General features: G+C 38.3%; 1 protein-coding gene across 10 annotated transcripts in view; it reads right to left on the minus strand.

The window, feature by feature from the left end:
* LOC102906308 (cyclic AMP-dependent transcription factor ATF-7) overlaps window positions 1-19,055 on the minus strand; it is a 101,546-nt gene that overhangs the window by 60,107 nt on the left and 22,384 nt on the right. For 9 of the 10 annotated variants that reach the window (XR_013046601.1, XR_013046600.1, XR_013046599.1 and 6 more), the window contains exon 2: window positions 12,847-12,915. Coding sequence is in view for 7 of the 10 variants with exons in the window: in XM_006981819.4 (XP_006981881.1) it covers window positions 12,847-12,894 (48 nt within the window). In the remaining 3 variants the exon portion in view is untranslated. Of the gene's footprint in view, window positions 1-12,846; window positions 12,916-18,554; window positions 18,634-19,055 lie in introns of those variants that run through there. The other variant, XM_076556918.1, reaches the window with a different exon arrangement.

The following is a 19,055-nucleotide window of genomic DNA, read 5'->3' on the forward strand; positions in this document are numbered from 1 at the left end:
ATACTGTAGCCACTGATTTTTGTATCACCATTTCTCCTTTGTTTCAGAGACAGTATTCACAGCCTTCTGTCTATGTGGTGGGAAGAAATAGCTTCCCAGAAAGGCTTATCCCACTGCATTTTATTAGATAAAAGAAAAACAAAAAGCCATTCAACCCTGACAAGCCTGGTTATTGTCTATAGAACAGCAAAATGTGTCCCTGAGGACTACAAGAATAGTCAACAAGATACAATATGTTCAAACCTTTAACCACTGCTCTGTGAGGAGCTGCTGGGCATATGTGTCCGCAGTCCTTCCTTCCGGGCAGTCGTGTGTGTAACAGAAAGCAGCCTCCATAAGCCCTCTTTAGCTATGGTTTCATAGTCACAACAAGAGAAAGAAGGCTAAACAAAGCCTCCCTCTACTACTGCAGCTGCCTAGTAAACTTGAAGGACTGAAGATAAGAGCTGAACTGCTGAATCTAATGTGGTCTTCTACAAACACAATCAAGCATTTGGATCTCAGGAAAATGCTACCAAACTACTTCCATCTTCCTTTTTCAAAACAGCTTAAGGGAACTATAGTCTCTCCCTTAACTGTAAGAAGTCCACAGGAAGCTGAAGTAAAATGGCAAAGGTCTGAAGTTATGAACATATCCAGTGAAAAGATTAACATACACTGATTATCACTGTGTAAAAAATGATCCCACTGGAGTGACAGACACAATTTGCCCACTTTCGTATTAGATTACCAACTACGAGTATATACCACAATCAAGCTCTTTAAAACGATCACACTTTTTACTGGGTTCCAGTAACTACACACAAAAAAAAGACCTGTGTGTGTGTGTGTGTGTGTGTGTGTGTGTGTGTGTGTGTGTGTAAGTGAGTTTGAGAGCAAAGACACAGAAAGGTAACTGTGGCTTAGCATTAAAATGGAGCCTTTGGGTCTGGGGAGAGAGCTTAGCTCAGCTTTCTGTAACTCCTCCAGGGGATACAGAGCCCTCTCTGCATGTGGTACACAGACCCACATACAGACAAAAGACCCATAAATATAAAAATAAAAATAGGGGTGGGGATTTAGCTCAGTGCTAGAGTGCTTGCCTAGCCGGCGCAAGGCCCTGGGTTCCGTCCTCAGTTCCAGGGGGGTGGGGGGTGGGGTGGTGGTGGTGGTGGTGGTGGAGGGGAAACAAAATAAAAATAAACAAATTTTTAAAATACAGCCTTCAGGCCAGGCGGTGGTGGCACACGCCTTTAATCCCAGTACTCGGGAGGCAGAGCCAAGTGGATCTCTGTGAGTTCAAGGCCAGCCTGGTCTACCGAGCAAGATCCAGGACAGGCACCAAAACTACATGGAGAAACCTTGTCTCAAAAAACCAAAACCAACCAACCAAACAAAAAACCCTTCAAGAACAAATAAGATGGCTCACTGGGTAAGGGCACTTGCTGCCAAGCTCTACAATCTGAGTTCAATCTCCAGGCCCACAGGGTGGAAGGAGAGAACTAACTCCTATAAATTATTCTTTGACCTTCATGTGCACTGTGGTTTACACATGTGTGTGTGCACGTGTGGAGGCCAATGGACAACCTTGGGTGTCACTCCTCTGCTGTGGGATAATCCTTTTGTACACTGTAAAGATTTGTCACAAGTATTGGTTTAATAAAATGCTGACTGGCCAGTAGCCAGGCAGGAAGTAGTGAGGAGTTGCCAGCCAGATGCAGAGGGAGCAGTAGATGACCGTGCCATGCTAAAAAAGGTACCACTTTTAAGGCAGAGCTTAAATAAGAATATGGGTGAACTGAAAATGTAAGAGCTAGTTAGTAATAAGCCTGAGCTATTGGTCGAGCATTTAAAATTCATATTCAGCCTCTGAGTTGGTTATTTGGGACTAGGTGGTTGGGACAGGAAACGTCTGTTTACATCCCTTAGGTGTGATGCCTTTACTCTCCCTTGTGACCGAGTATCCCACTGGACGAGAATTCACTGAGCAGGGTATAGTGGCTGACTATTAAGACCAGAAATCTGCCTGTCTCCACTTCTCTTAACACTGAGATTGGATTACAAGTGCATACTATCATATTAGGTATCTAACTCAGGTCCTTAAGTACGTACACACACACACACACACACACACACACACACACACACACACACACACACACACACACACACAATGACTGGTTATTAGGGGTACAGGAGGAGTGAGGGGGAGAATGGCAAACAGGATGAATGGGAATTGGAGGTGAATTGGTGGGACAAAAGGGATTTTTTAGGGCAGTGAAACCATTTGGTATGATATTGTAATGGAAGATATACATTTGTCAAAATCCACAGAAGGTACACAGAAAGAATGAATCCTAATGAAATCCATGGACTTTAGTCAGTAACAATATGTAACTATTTTCTAACCAGTTATCACAAATGTGACATATTAATTTAAGATGCTAATGAGAAAATGTAGGGAAGAGGAGGAGGAAAAAGACATATGGGAATTCTTTAAACACATTTACTGTTTCCACACATATACAAAATGCCCTAAAAAAATAAAATCTATTAATTTAAAAAAAGGAAACACTAGTTTATAATGTCCACCCAGTACAGGGGCTAATAAGAACCAAGAAAAGAGGAATGCAAAAAAGAAAAACTATAGCTTGTTCTCAACCTGGAAAGGACAGCAACCAAAGACAAGGAGTGAAGCTTGAAGAAAGGAGGAATGTGAGAGGAGCACCTCGCACAATGACATCTTACAGTGATTAATGGGTAAACATCGAAAACTTAATTCCCTCCAGGGAAAAGCCAAGAGACTGAGGTTCTCAGCAGGAAATCACCACCGTTAGCCCCTGGTGTCGCCCTGACGCCTTTCCATGTGCTAAGAAATCAGCTTGTCACTGTAACTCGTGCTGGTGCCAATCTCTACGGCAGATTGAGCTATTTTTCAGGAAAATCAAGGGATAATTGCTTAGTATCAAAAAATCTGGCCCTTGGGAGGATAAGGAGCTCTTCCTTTTGCCACGGTATGTTTTTTTTTTTTCTAGAATAGTATAAATGACTCTTCAAGACACCGTGTTTTTCATAAGCAGAGCTGCAATTCTGACCGTCAATCTGCTTAAATCCGAATGGAGCACTCAGTTTTCTACAATGATTCAAAGGACAAAGCAAAACTAGATTTATTCTGCAGAGCCACTCGGATTTTTCAAAGACAAAAAGGAAAAACCTCTTCCTTCTAATCCAGGGAATTATAAATTCTTCCTAGTATCTAAAGACAGCTATGCTTGCTCAAAATCTGGCATCATAGATGTGAACAAGATTTAAAAGCTGGAATGATGGCTGGCAATTTGAGCATTTAGAACAGAAGTCGGTTCAGCACTTCAATCTGCCGGCAAAATTAGCAGCCACACAAAGCACATGGAGATGCCAGACTGGGAGCGAGCTAATCTCACAAAACTCATTCTCATTTCTCTGTACTTCATACAACTACCAACCAGCAATCCAGATTCTTATCCAAGCAGAATCTTACATAGCAAATTTTGCTGTACAAAGAAATTCTAAGTGAAAACACAAATGTTGCTGTTCTCAATTTTTTTTCTTCATGATAATTCCCTTCTTAAAATCCTATCCTTAAACATAAAATTTTTGTTTGAGAAAATTAAAAAGCAAAATCTCACTAGAATAAGGTATTAACAACATTTTCCCTCACAATTTCTATCATCTCTTCAGGATGAGAATTCAAGGGGGGGGAAAAAACTTCCTTTCAGACACCCTAATTAGAAAATAATAGCCATGTGCTACAATTTAAAGGGCAGTATACTTCTTTGGTTAAACAGATCCAATTATCAAAAGGGGAAAGAAAGTGAGGCTTTAGAGGGAAGATATTCAATTTTTGATTAAAAATATTTTGATTATGTATAATATACAGACACAGAAAAATGGAACCATAAATGTAGTAATAATGAAATCTATTTTAAGTTTTTAAATGTGCATTACTGTGCTGAACAACTATTCTGTAACAGTCACAGAAGCAAAGGGATCAGTAATAATGAAACACTGCACAGAAAAGCAGGACAAGACTACCCCAACAAAATACAAAATATTTCCATAAAAATTAGTGGAAAGAGGATCAAAATAAAGATGTTTTGTTTTATAAATAATATTAGCAAAACAATACATATCTTAAGTTTAAGGCCTGAAACCAAGCTAAATCTCTACAATATTGGCCACTGAAACTCTTTCAAAAAGGTTTGTCATTTGCTGATGAAACCTCAATTAAGACCAAAACCAGGATCTAACGAAACTCCTCTTAAAGGAGCTTTTCTCAAAGAATTAGAAAGTTCAATTAAAACAAAACAACTTAGTGTGTTATCGAAGTCATCGGCTAAAAAGCTTGTATCAGCTGGATTACAATCCTGTGAGCAGAATGTTGACATTTTCTTTTTTCTCTTAACAAAGATCTTCCAGAAAGCACCTCTCACATTTGTTCATAATGCATAGTTTATCGACATTTCTTTTCCTCTCTAAATGGCCGGGAGGGAAGAAGAGCTCCACAGTCACTGTGTGTGGTTAGTAATGGCACTTTTACTTGTCACTGTACAAAGCCTGTTAAATATTTACAACACAGACAGCAATATCTAGTCCTAAACACCCAGTTGTGAGTTTGAATTTTTTTAGAAATAAATCTATGACAAGTTTTCGCCAGCAAAATGCCAGAAGACTTTACTAACAGCTTCAAGAGACCCAGCGGGTCCAGAGGAGCAGTTACAGACCATCTGGTGATTACTTATTATTATTTATACAGCACAGTTGATGTACACACAGATGTGTTATGAATCCACATACAGAGAAGCCCTAACAAGGACTTCTGATAGAATGTGACTACTGTGCAAGTCAATATGCATTAGAAATGCATTAACCAAAAAGAGAGAGAACACCAGCTTTTTCTTTTTTAATATGACAAATTAGCTGGAATATTATTTGATTAAAGAACAATGAGTTCCATATAGTGACAGTATCCTACCAGTCAAAAACCTAGGTATATGTGGTTTTGCAATGGTGAAGGAAGAGACTATCAGATCCAGTTTGTTAAAAAAGTAATAAATAAACAAATAGTAAAATAAATGGTTGTTGGGGAGGAGTTTAAGCTCGGAAAGAACTATTGAGATAAGAAGATATAGGACTTTATTTTATTTTATTCTACCAGGAATATGCTGAGAACAATTCCAACACTCCCATTTTGTAATATTCAGTTATATGCAGGAAAAACAAGAGTGAATAAATGAAAATTTCACTTTAATTTCCTCATTATAGCTCCAATTAGATGCATATAGCAATCTTTTGTTTTTTGTTTGTTTATTTGGTGGGGGAACAGGCTAAAGCAAGGATGCTTTAATATATTCTTTTAATAAACAGCATAATAAATAGCAACACAAAGAGCTAAAATTAACCAATCACATGTGTTTAAGGCAAGTGTCAAGAGATCAGATCCGACATTAAGAAACCTGAGTTTAATTCCTTGTTCTTAACACCTCTGGACATTTTTTAAATCCTAGTCCCAATTTATGTATATAATATATAACTGTGCCCTAGTTCCATTACAGGTTACATAAAACCACAGAATTCTCAAAGCGGACTGGAAGTTATTACAAAATCAACATTTTACAAAAAATAAGGTTAACACTTGGCCTAATTGTGCATAATGCAGTATATTTTCAGCTGTGTGACAGCATGCAGTCACTCTTACCAGATGGGAACTAGATGAATTATTGAATGAAATATGAATTATTAAATGAAAATTTGAGTTTTTAAAAAACTCTTAGCAGGGAGTAAGGAAAAAGCTTATTTGTTTGCCTAAAATTGCCTTCACCTGTCGTAGCATGTAAACATAGCATACACCACCACAATGGCATTTGACTACCTGATCCATTTCTTTCCTGGTTATTTGCTCCCTAATGTAAAGCATGGTAATCAACATCAAGTCATTCTACTTTGCTTTTCTTTTGTGTTCACTCCAGATAACAGGGAAACTTACCAAAGGGACATAGGATGAAAGATCCGGAGTTTCATAGTACCAGTATGGGCCTTTTAATGGGAAAGCTAGGATAACAGAAATAATCTCTATAGACTTGTGTTATATAGACAATAAAACATATACCTTTGTAGCATGCCAGCATTTAACCAATCATAGGAGCTATTTGTTGCCTCATCTATTACAGAGCAATAGAGATTTAAGGGATAATGCTCATGGAGGCAAAGGATACAAAGCAATAAACAGCTTTGGAGGTTGGTTAAATGCCAAGTGAAGCCAGGACTACAACACCATAAACATCATTCCTGCTATGACAAGATATGGAGGTACGAGAAGCTGCCCTCAATCCCGCTACAACTGGGATGCCACTGTTACTCTTTTTTTTTTTTCTTCTTCAAGATGAGCTCTTATTTAACCCAGGCTGATCTCAAACTTTCTATACAACTGAGGCCCTGGAGGTCTGTGTACTCTAGGAAAAAAGAAGATCTTGAGAGTAGATACCTGGGTTCACAATGGACAGAGAAATGTTCATTTCCCTTAAGGACAGGACTGATAAGCATAGTTACAACAGAAACTTTGCTTGGTGGTTGACAATGAAATACTGTCCTCAGAGGAAGTGTCCTCTTCTTCAGAAACAACCTACACAATAAACAGATATGACCAGCTTCTACTTGAAGACTTGATGATGATATCCAGAAATTCTATTTAAATCTGCATAATTTGTTCTGCAAACCAGCATACATTTCTGAGAGGGTGACATAACAGTACAGAATCTGTTGATCCCTTGGGAATGAAAGTTGGGGGGACAGCTCCATTGGTGAAGTGCTTGTCATGATGGCATGAGGTTCTAAGTTTGATCCCCAGCACCCATATGAACAGCCAGGTGTGGTGGCTCTCACTTGTAATTCCAGAGCTGAGGAGCCAGAGAAATGCAGATTCCTAGGTTTTCTGGTCAGCTAGCCAGTCTGGCCTAACCAGCAAGGTCCCAGTGAGAGATCCTGCATCAAGCTGTTAAACACATACTGCACACTTAAGATCTGCACAGGATTAAGCCACCCAACGCTCCAGCCTGGACAGAGAAGGACTCATCAAGTTCCACCCCTCGCTGAGGAGCTATTGGCAACTAACGGCTGTCAGGGTTGAGAATCAGTGTTTGGGGAATGTGGCCCTGAAAGGCTACCTGTGCTCTAGTAGATGGTCCTACACCCAAGAATACAGAGAGCAGTAAGTAAGCAGATTCAATGGATTTAAGGGGGGGAAAGAGGTACTTGAAGTTAGGAGGGTAAAGGGGGGCAGAGAAGGAAATGAAGGGAAGGGAAATGAAGGACAGATTTGATCAAAACACAGCACATGTATTATGAAATTATCAATAAAACAACAAGATGGATCATGGATCCTGATGAATGACACCCAAGGCTGATCTCTTGCCTCTACATGCAAATACACATACATGCATGTACACACACATATATACACACAACTTACATACAACTTACACACACACACACACACACACACACACACACACACACACACACACACACACACCAAAATGGGCAGAAGCAACCGAAAGTAAGTTATCTATTCGCAACCCAAAGTAAGTTATCTATTCGCACATGAAATAACATCTCAAATTTAGAATTTCTGACAATGACCTAGTATGAATAGTTGCTTCCATTCTATTGGATTTATTATATACTTTGAAGTAAAACTAGCACCCCAAAATATTAAAAATTTAAAGGAAATAAGCAGGATATGATGGTATATAAATGTACTCCCAGCTACTTGGGAGGTGAGGCAAGAAGATCACTTGAGCCCAGAAGTTTTTTTTTTTTAAAATAATTTATTTTAATTGTATCTGAATTGGTGCTTTTGCCTGCATGTATGTCTATGTGAAGGTGTCAGATCTTGGAGTTACAGACAGTTGTGAGCTGCCATGTAGGTGCTAGGAACTGAACCTGTGTCCTCTGGAAGAGCAGTCAGTGCTCTTAACTGCTGAGCCATCTCTCCAGCTCCGAGCCCAGAAGTTTCAGATTAGCCTGGGCAATATAATGAAGACCCACTTTTTTTTTCTTTTCTTCTTTTTTTTTTTGAGACAGGGTTTCTCTGTGAAGTTTTGGTGTCTGTCCTGGATCTTACTCTGTAGACCAGGCTGTCCTCAAACTCACAGAGATGCTCCTGGCTCTGCCTCCCAAGTGCTAGGATTAAAGGTATGAGCCACCACTGCCCAGCTATGAAGACCCATCTTAAAAAGTTTTTTTTTCCTTATAAAACTTTCTAGATTCAGCACCAAATTATATCTATATTATTTTAACAAGAACAAAAAGGCAAGTCCATTGTATAATTATAATGTTTTTGTTTGTTTTCTTAAGACAAGGTTTTTCTGTGTAGTCTTGGCTGTCCTAGGACTGGCTCTGTAGAACAGGCTGGCCTCGAACTCATAGGGATCCATCTGCCTCTGTCTCCCAAGTGCTGGGATTAAAGGCATGCACCAATACCACCTGGCTAATTACAGTATTTTTAAACAAAAGTTTCTTTTCTTTTCTTTTCTTTTTTTCTATGTTGGGGATTGAACCAGGGTCTCATTTTTTTTTTCATATTTTTTTTTTAAAGATTTAGTCAGGCAGTGGTGACACATGCCTTTAATCTCAGAACTCAGGAGGCAGAGGCAGGCGGATCTTCGAGTTCGAGGCCGGCCTGATCTACAGAGTGAGTTCCAGGACAGCCAGGGTTACACAGAGAAACCCTGTCTCGAAACAAACAAACAAACAAACAAAAAGATTTAATTTAATTTACATGCATATATATGTATATGAATATGTTAGATTCCCTAGAGTTGGACTTACAAGTGCTTGTGAACCACCATGTGGGTGCTGGGAACCAAACTCAGGTCCTCTGCAAGAGAAGTACATGTTCTCAACTCCTGAACCATTTCTCCAGCCCCTAAACTAGGGTCTCAAGAATACTAGGTGGCCGAGCGGCAGTGGCGCACACCTTTAATCCCAGCACTCCGGAGGCAGAGCCAGGTGGATCTCTGTGAGTTCAAGCCTGGTCTACAGAGTGAGAACCAGGACAGGCACCAAAACTACACAGAGAAACCCTGTCTTGAAAAACAAAACAAAAACAAACAAACAAACAAAACACTAGGCAAGCACTCCAACACAGAGATACATCATCTGAAGGCTTTTATTTTTTGAGACAGGGTCTCAGAAAGTTGCTTAGGCTGTCCTTGAACTTGTGATCCTCTTTCCTTAGTGTAATGGCTGGGATTACAGGTATGTTTAAGTGCACAGGGCTCTTAAATAGATGCTACCTCATAATTGCTTCCAAAGCCCACACAACTCCATTCAACTAGGCCTCTGTCAAAGGGGTGTCTGGGGACTGTTGCCTTAACAACACTAACCCATTCTCAGGAGGCAGCTCAGTTCTATTAATGACTGCTTGCACCACATTCCATAGAGAGGTTTTAGCAAGAATATTGTTTTCCCCAAGTTCTTCATGAGGGTGGTAAGGCCTCAGAAGAAACAGTCTCAATAGGCCAATAGGAATAAGGGGACTAAAAATCTTATCGTCTGTCTCTTTACACAGGAATGCAGACAGCACAATCTTCAGTAGCCATTTTTTTTTTTTAAGTACATGTAGTGTATTTAGAATTCAGCTGTGTCACATCAGACTGTTGGGAAGTAGATCATGAACACAATCCAAAAATAACAGCCATTAAAAACCTAGCAACCAAAACATGTTTATGCATCCATTGAAAGGCTGGTGGTTTTGATTATATAGTGGAGGGTATAATCTACTAGTCTATTTTAGGTAAATTTTCCTTTCACCTTCCCTTAATATTAAACTACATGGTGATTTCTGAGTTTAAAGATGTATATGTTAGAGTCTGCACAAGGAACAGATACAGAAACAAAGTAGAACTCCTTTAGTTCTCTTTGCTTTTTTTTCCCCAGAGCTGAAGACTGAACCTAGAGCCTTGCACAAACTCGTGCACATTTAGCTCTATTGAGCTAAACCTCCAACCCCACAATAAAAAGGTTTCGTTTGTTTGTTTCTTATATGCATGCATGTTTTGTCTGCATGTATGCCTGTGCTCTGTGTGCACGCAGTTCCCATGAAGGTCAGAAGAGGGTGTCGGACCCCCTGGAACTGGAATTACACATGTTTGTGAACTGCCATATAGATACTCAGAATCAAACCTGGGTCCTCTGCAAGATCAACAGTGCTCTTAACTTCTGAGCCAACTCGTTCCCCTTACTACTGTTTTTTGAGACTTCTCTAAGATTATCACAGTTTATTCCTGGGATTTACATAGACTTTTTGTTTCTACTACACTTGGAATAAATAATTTGAGTCAATAACAAGTAGATTACAAGTAAATTAAAGTCCTCTGGGGAGTTCCAAAATGAAACTGTTGTCAAGATTTAAGGAAGTTCAATGGCATGCCAAATGGTAGTTTGCTTTACCAAATTTGCATCTTTTGCCACACTTTCTCTATTTCACATAGCATGAGGTGATCATATGTATCTGCTGAAATCCTATTCCAGAGCTATTTGTTACCAGATCTCAGAAGAAATATAAAGACAGGACTAATTATAACTGGAGAACTATAATCTTACTTGAATGAACAGTTTCTGATATGCAAAGGGGGTAAAGGGATGAGTCACATCGCCACCAAACTCTTAGGATGGAGCTTCCTAACCTATTAAAGAAGTGATGATGTCCTCAAGTTCCAAGCTCCACCTCCCACTTCCCACTAAAGAACAGCTATCCAAATCTAAAGACTTTACAGTGAGTCATAAAAATCAACATACAATTTTTAAATGTGGGAAATGGCTCATAAGCAAAGCCCAACAAAACAGAGAACCCAAAGTAAAAAGTCCTTACTATTTTCCTTTTTTTTTTTTTTTTTTTTTTTTGGATACAGGGTTTCTCTGTGTAACTCTGGTTGTCTTGGAACTAGCTCTGCAGACCAGGCTGGCCTTGAACTCAGAGATCTGCCTGCTTCAGCCTCACAAGTACTGGGAATAAAGGAATGAGCCGTGACACCAGGCATTTTAAAGCTTTTTAAATTTTTTATTTTTATTTATTAGTTGTGTGTGTGTGTGTGTGTGTGTGTGTTATAGATATATGACATATGTGTAAGTGCAGGTGTACACATGCCAGTGTACATGTGGAGGTCAGAGGATAATTTCCAGACTCCACTCTTTCTTTTCACCCTTCCCCATGGGATCCGATATAAAATTTAGATTGTCAGGTTTGTTCAGCAAATACTTTTAACCTTTCAACCATTTTGGCCTCACCCTTAAAAGATCACTTTTTTCTCTGCCTCTGAGTGCTGTTATTAAAAGTGTGCATCCTCATGTCTGGATCAAAAAATTTTTTTTTGTTTGTGAGGCAAGATCTCATGTAGCCTGGGCTGGCCAGAAATGGTGCCACACACCTTTAATGTAGATCTTTGTGAATTTGAGGCCACCCTGGTCTACATAGGGAGTTCCAGGGCAGCCGGGGCTACACAGTGAGATTTTGTCTTAAAAAAAAAAAAAAAAAAAAAAAAGTCACATATGAGGAAAATAAACTCACCCAAAATCAGATTTTTCAAATACTACAGGGAATTACTATTTATCAGCTGCAGGAGTCACAGCAAACAGCATTATTAAATTCCCACACATAAATTTAGAGGGATCATTTTACATTTTCTACCTTAATGCTATTTGAAAATAGAAGCACACCTACACATTTTAAAAAATTGTAACAAGGAAGAAAATACACTTAGGACGCTTAATACACTTAATACACAACGGTTTGGTTTAAGTATCTTACCAGAACATTTCAGCCTTTTTTGAAATCCGGAATCTTCTATGTCTTGTCCCATCACCATCTCATCTACCTCTCAAATCCCAATTCTTAGAAATGCTTAAGACTTAGCTCTTTTTTTTTTTTTTTTTTTTTAAGTATTTACAACGTGTAATGAAACCAGTCTGTGATCTCATATACCACCAGTAAGTGTCACTGGACAGTTACACGACATATTCCTAACTGAATATAGTAGAGATTCTATAAAATGAAGGCAAATAAAATTTTTATCCATTTTTCATCATTTGTAGAAGCATTAGAAAAAGATCTAGGGGGAAAGTTAATATACAAAATGAAAAACAAGGCAATTTCAACAGAATTATTTTATGAAAAGTGTATGAAACACATCTGACATAGGAAGCACACACATGCAAACAATTAGGTGGGAGCTCACCTGCAGAACAACACATGTGATGGTGTCAGACAGGGGACATGTTTGAGGACACTACTGGAAGAGTCTCCAGTCTGTGTTGGGTTTGTCTGTTCCTGATGGAGTGACACCTGCCTTAACTGTTAACTCGATTTTTCTGATCAGCAATCAAAAGAAACATTGCTTTTTCATATTTGAGAAATCCACAGAGACTCAGGAACTGGAGGCTTACAATAAATGGAAACATTCTTAGCTGACTGTCTAAATATGTTAAGCAGACTTTTATATACCTGAAGGTCAAGAAGAAGGTATTTTTAAACTTGCTTTGTGTTTAGATGGATAGCTTTAGAAAGGAAGAGCAAGTAACACGTATTCTTTAACACTGTGTGTTGGAGAACAAACATCAGTAGAATAACAAGATGGAAGAAAGCAAGGCAGATTTCATTACGGTGGAGTGCCTACACTTCCTCATAACTTGGATTTACACACTGCAAATCCTCTGATCTGATTACCTCCAGTGATCACGTAAAATACCAGCTTTAAACTCTTTGCCTTAGTGATAAAACAGCCACTTTGATTCACAACAAGACATTCACAATAAAGTATATTGTAAACGTACCTGTCCACAGCCCGGGGCATTGCACACAAACGGTCTGTCGTCTCCCATATTTCATAAAGCAGAGCAGAGCTGAGGGGGGGAAGGAGTAGGGGAAAAGTTATGTTAAATACGCTGGAGAAAAAAAATGGGCTTCAAAAATATCAAGCCTAGAAACAGGTGTTCCAAGAATGCCATCTATCAAAGCTGTAAACACAGGCTACTTTGGGGAGAATCATTAGACAGGTGGCATATGATCTACTGTGCCTCAATTGAAACTTTTAATTAGGAAAATTCAGACTCAAATAGTCCAGGAATTTTAAGCCTTTGCTGGGTTTTCCCTCTTTCTGTTACAGTATATAACACATTTCTCCAGTCTACTGAATTACAACCAGCGCGGCTCTCTGTGTCAATAAATTCACCGAACGCTCGATGCGGAAGCCATATTTCTGAACTAGAGAAGACCAAAATTTGTCATTTAATTAATTAAGGGATTATAGGAGGGGTGCTCCATTTTACAGGGCTATAATCTGGCTCCCTGGTGTATAAACTACGAGACTGCTGGCAAGGGTCATTTATCCCAGATTATTGCCAAAGAAAACAAAGCACCCATCCTATTGGACTACATGGGAAATTATTTTCATTAATAAAAAAATAAAAATAAAAACTTCCCCTCCCCACTGGGAGCCTCTTCTTCCTCCCCCCACCAATCGTCTGTGGCAAATGAAGAAATATCAGTGCCCTTCCCCCTCTGGTTCTATTTATGGCTAGGTTTTTAAAAGCAGCAATAAAACAAATGTCGACTCCTTGGGGTTTACTGGGTGAATATGTTCCGGCTGTTTGTGCTGCTCTCGGCCAGAGTTCTTGGGCTGCTCTGCTGCAGCCAACAGATGTGTGCTGCTGCAGGGGATCAAAGAAATGCACTTAAAGGCACCACCATCCACCCCCCCCCCATTTCTCTAAAGAATTTAACAGAATTTATACTGTTTTTTTAAATGACTAAAGCTAATCTCTTGAACTGTCTATCAAAATTCTTTGTCAAACAACAAATGCAATCTGAATGTGTCGGGGAAATTTCTCATATTCCAACTAAGAACGAAAACCAGGCAGAAATGAATAATGACTAGAAATGCAAATCACAGTAAAAATATCCTAAAAATATATAAACAATACTTTGGAAGGGTCAAAGAGAAAAGTGGGAGGGAGGATAAAAGCAGTCTTATAGAACAAGGTTCTAAGGACATTTCACACGACTATCCACAACACAGAACAATACATCAAAGAATGTGGACAAGGAAGATCAGTGAGGGATGATCGTTGAACTACATCTGGAAATAACTTCAGAACTGTAACCAAATCTCAAATTTCATACTGCAGATAAACCAAAATGTCAGCTCAATCTCAGTCAGGCCTGCATTAAAATAAAATGCTAACATGCTAGAATGAATCTAGTAACAGAAAACCCAGCTTAAAATAGAGGGCAATAAGGTAATATCTTTCCTATTCTCTTAGGAATTACATTTGGGTTAGAAACCAGTATTTCTGGTTATATAATCAGTAATTCCACAACTAATCGGTGTTTAAAGGTGTGAGGTGCCCCATAAAACAGAAGGGGCTGCTTGGTCATCTTTCAGTGTGATGGGGACACGGTCTAACTATGAAGGAAACTGATGCTTCAGTCCTGCTGTAATGGAATAGACGCTGTATGTACATACGTATACACAGATTTATACCACATTTAGCCAGGATAAATTGCTTCAATAAATTCTGCTCCTAGGAGAGGCCAGCTCAAGCCGATGATTGGATACTGGGAAATGAGAGCTTCATTCTTCCTCACATAGCCCCAGGACAACAAGGTTTTCTGGTTGGTTGGTTTGTTTTAAACACATTTTAAAAAAACAAACAAATAAATTATTTTTTAGTACTTTCTAGAACAATAACACATTATCAAAAATAAGTAAATAAAAGCAAGTAAATATAAAAACTATGATCATTATGGCTGAAAACGCAGATCATCTTTGGAAAGCAAATCATTCCTATATGGGAATCCCTAACTGCTGTGCTGTTGATAATTTCACTCCTACCTCCAGAGCTTGTTTTCCTAACATAACCACAGATCAGAACTTGGCTTGAAGGGTTCTTTGTGTCTACTTCTATCAAGGTAGACGTGGACAAAAGAATTAGGCAGAAGTCCTTACTTTTATATTGATTCTGGTACTTCGGGCTAAATTTTCTCCTTTATTGATTATTAGAAGGAAAAGGTTCTTTCTGGTAAGATAGGGGAGTAGAAAGTGATTACATAAATTCTGGAACAATTTTCATCAAGCCATAAATTTCAAACCTTCAAAAAATGAGGATGATTATAATTTGGAATCTTTATTAAGAATTGTATAATAACAAAATTGTGCCTTGCTAAAAAAGAAAAAGAAAAACTTCGGGAGAAAAAGCATTAAAAACCTAACAGAAGTAAGCTTTTCTTTGGTCTTGAATGTTACACTGGCAGCCACTAATAGGATTTCCTGCCTCTGTCCCAATTTGTAAGCCTTTGTTTTACCATTTTTACCAAACAGAGATCACAATGGGAGGAAGAAGTCTTTCTTTAAATGCCTAGTTATTCTTAAATCATCTCCTATTCTCAGGTCCCTTGTCATTTCCATCATTTTTGCATCCAAGAAAATTTAAATATTTAACAATTAAGAATAATCTCTCTCTCCATTTAAAAATTTCCACTCACACCTTTTTAATTCTTCCTTCATTCTCCATCTGCTACATCAGTTGTGACACGCAAAGAATGCTTTTGGTTATTTCTATATGACAAACAAAAAGCAACACATTTCTATAGTATGAACAGATGGAGACAAAAAGTGAAATCTTGAATGATGCTGCTGCCACTCAATGTGAACTTAACTCATAGCTCATCTGTAATTCTACTGCTTGACAAGCAGATCATGTGTCTAGGCATGACACTCACAGTGTATTGTCTCCTTCCTGATCTATTTTTTAGATGAAATGTAAGGACTTTATAGGACTAAACGATAAATGATGAGAGGAATATACAAAATGAGAGATACTACCAAGAGTAAGTGAGATGCCTAAAACAAGAAAACAAAGATGCATTAAAAGGCTGTCCTTAGATGCCTAGGTCTACAGGGAAAAGGCTCATGTACTCAGAGCAACCAAATACGTAAATGATACAATTAGCATTTGCCTAAAAGTGAAACTCATCTGAATGCTGAAGACTAATTAAGAAAAATCAAGGTTTAGGGCCAGTGAGATGGTCCAGCAAGTAGAAGTACTTAATCTGAACTCAATCCCTAAAACTCAAAGGTAGATGGAAAGAATCAACTCCTGAAAGTTGTCCTCTGACCACCATATGCACACTATGGACATCCATACTCAAATACACAAGTTAGTAAAAAAAATAAATAAATAAAAAATTTTAAAGCCAAGGTTTAGAGAATTAAATTTTTATAATATTTTGTGTGTGTGTGTGTGTGTGTGCGTGTGTGTGTGTGTGTGTGTGTGTGTGTGTGTGTGTATGTGTGTGTGTGTGTGTGTGTGTGTGTGTGTTTGCATGTTAGTACAGGTGTCCTCAGAGACCAGAGGTGTTAGATCCCACTGCAGGTGGAGGAATGAGCAGTTATAACCCACCCAACATGGGTGCTGGGATATTTACATTCTAAAATGTTTGTCATAATAATATTTATGACTAACAAAGAATAGGAATTAAATGCTGAAGGAAAAGAAATATAAATTAAGACACTATGTTACAACAGACTATATTGAAGATGTTAAGAATAACATTTTGACAACTATTTAATGACATGAGAAAGTAGTGCTCATTAAATGAAAAACAATAATATAAAATTATGGGGCCAGGGATATGGCTTGTAGCAGGTAAAAGTATTTGGCACACAAGCTTGACAACTTGAGTTCAATCCCTAGAACTCATGTAAAAAGAGGGGGGGTGGCACACATCCATAATCCATCCCTTCATAAGATGGAAAGCAGTAACAGAAAAACAGAAGCTCAAAGGCCAACTAGCCTGGAGGACACCTACACAACAGAAGAGAATCAGCCTCAACAAGGTTGAAGGTAAACTCTGACTTCCACGGTGTGCTGTGACATGCAAGGGCCAGCACTCACACATACACACAAAATGAATAAATGAATAAAAATTTAGATAAATAAAATTTCATATGAATTGTGATTCTAAATGTATAAAAAGAAGTAAGCAAAAAAATAATGATTAAAACTAGATAAAGGATGGGGACTTGTTTGCAGAGGTCCCAGCATCCACATGGTACCTCACAACCACCCATAACTCTAGTTCCAATAGTCTGACACCTTCAGAACTCCTTAGGCACTAGGCATGCATGTACATGGTACACAAACATACACACAGGGAAAACATTCACATATATAAAATAAATAATCCTTTAAAAAAATAGATGAAGGCCGGGCAGTGGTGGCGTACGCCTTTAATCCCAGCACTCGGGAGGCAGAGCCAGGTGGATCTCTGTGAGTTTGAGGCTAGCCTGAGCTACAGAGTGAGTTCCAGGACAGGCTCCAAAGCTACACAGAGAAACCCTGTCTCAAAACACAAACAAAAAAACAACAACAACAAAAAAAGACGAAGGAATCGACACAATACTAAATACAAAATGAATTATCATTATGTCTAAGATCATTGTATTCTAGATTACTTTATTTTCTTCTTTGTACTATTAGTATTCCAAGTCTATAATGATCAGAAATTGCTTTTAATAAATAAAAAAAATGGGCTAACAGGTAAACTGTTTGCCACACAAGCCTGAAACCTGAGTTTGAATCCTGGAACCCATGTAAAGGCGGGAGGAGAAAACCAACTTTATAGTTGTTCTCAGACCTCCACATGTGTACCATGGCACATGGGCCCCCTCAACACATATCATACATACACATAATAATGGTAAGTGAAATGGAAATAAAATTAAAATGTATAATGTAATCTAATAATAAAAGAATGCTGATCTGCATGACCGAGTAAAAAGTATGTCTTTGAGTTAAAAAGAAAAAGAGGGCTGTTACCTTTTAAACTATTCTAAAGCACTGAAGAGTAAATTAAAGAGTCATATAAGTTCTATAAAGCATCAGTTTCAACTGGAAAAATAAGTTCAAAAGGACCATAAAAAAGTTTAAAATTATATACTCCCAGTTTCATACAGAAATCAACCAAGCAGTTCCAGGCAGCTCTTCCCTTTATTACCCATTTTCAGAATCCCTGGCAAGAAATATTATTTATAGTAATAACTAATAAGAAATGATTAGAAACTGTCCCTAACATGCATCTCTAAGGGAATGAAGGAAGCTAAAACTAAGCCTAACAGTTACTGAGTGAGCACCATTTAGTTTAGCTTTAAACAAGATGGAAATTTTAAAAAAGGCTCCAACTCTGCACCTCCATCCCTTTATGACATTAATACAGAAAAGTATATATGCAAACAGTCCTCTGAAAAATACAACAGTATACTACGTTTCAGACAATAGAGAACTTAGCTGCTAGTAAACAGAGCATACAACACTGACATTCTCAACCAGTCTCAACAGTCTTTTTTAAATTACATACATATGCCACAATGTGTGTGGGGGGTTAGAGGACAACTTTTGGGAGTAGGTTCTCTTCTCCTTCCACGTGGGTCCTGAGGACAGAACTCAGATTATTAGGCTTGGTGGCAAGTTTTTCTACCCACCGAACCATCTTTCCAGCTCCAGTCTCAACAATTTATCCTCCAAAAGGACACTCACTGATGCTCTGGTTTGCATGGTATCTAGAAAACCGTATAAGGAAAAGATTCCAGTAAACATATATAAACTGTGAAATTATAATGCAGGTTATGTGAACCTCAAAAAACAAAGTAGACTTAAGTTTTACCAGACAGTCCATTATTCAGGAGTTGGAATCTCAGCTTATTAATTCTAAGTCAATTTTCCATTGTATTATTTAGCACTACCATAGTTCACCATACATTATCTCACTAGTAGGTAAATCACCCAGATTGTGTAAAACCACAAATACTACTACAATCTTAAACAAATTAGCCTTATTGTTTCATATCAAAGTTTTGCATTTGTATGTATGTATGTGTATGGCAGTTGTGTATGTATGTGTATGGCACTTGTGGGGTGTGTGTGCGCATGTGTGAAGCCAGATTTCAGTGCCAGTGAACACCAGGGATCTACCAGTTCCCTCT

This window comes from Peromyscus maniculatus, chromosome 20 (genome assembly GCF_049852395.1).
Source record: "Peromyscus maniculatus bairdii isolate BWxNUB_F1_BW_parent chromosome 20, HU_Pman_BW_mat_3.1, whole genome shotgun sequence".
Lineage (NCBI taxonomy): Eukaryota > Metazoa > Chordata > Mammalia > Rodentia > Cricetidae > Peromyscus > Peromyscus maniculatus.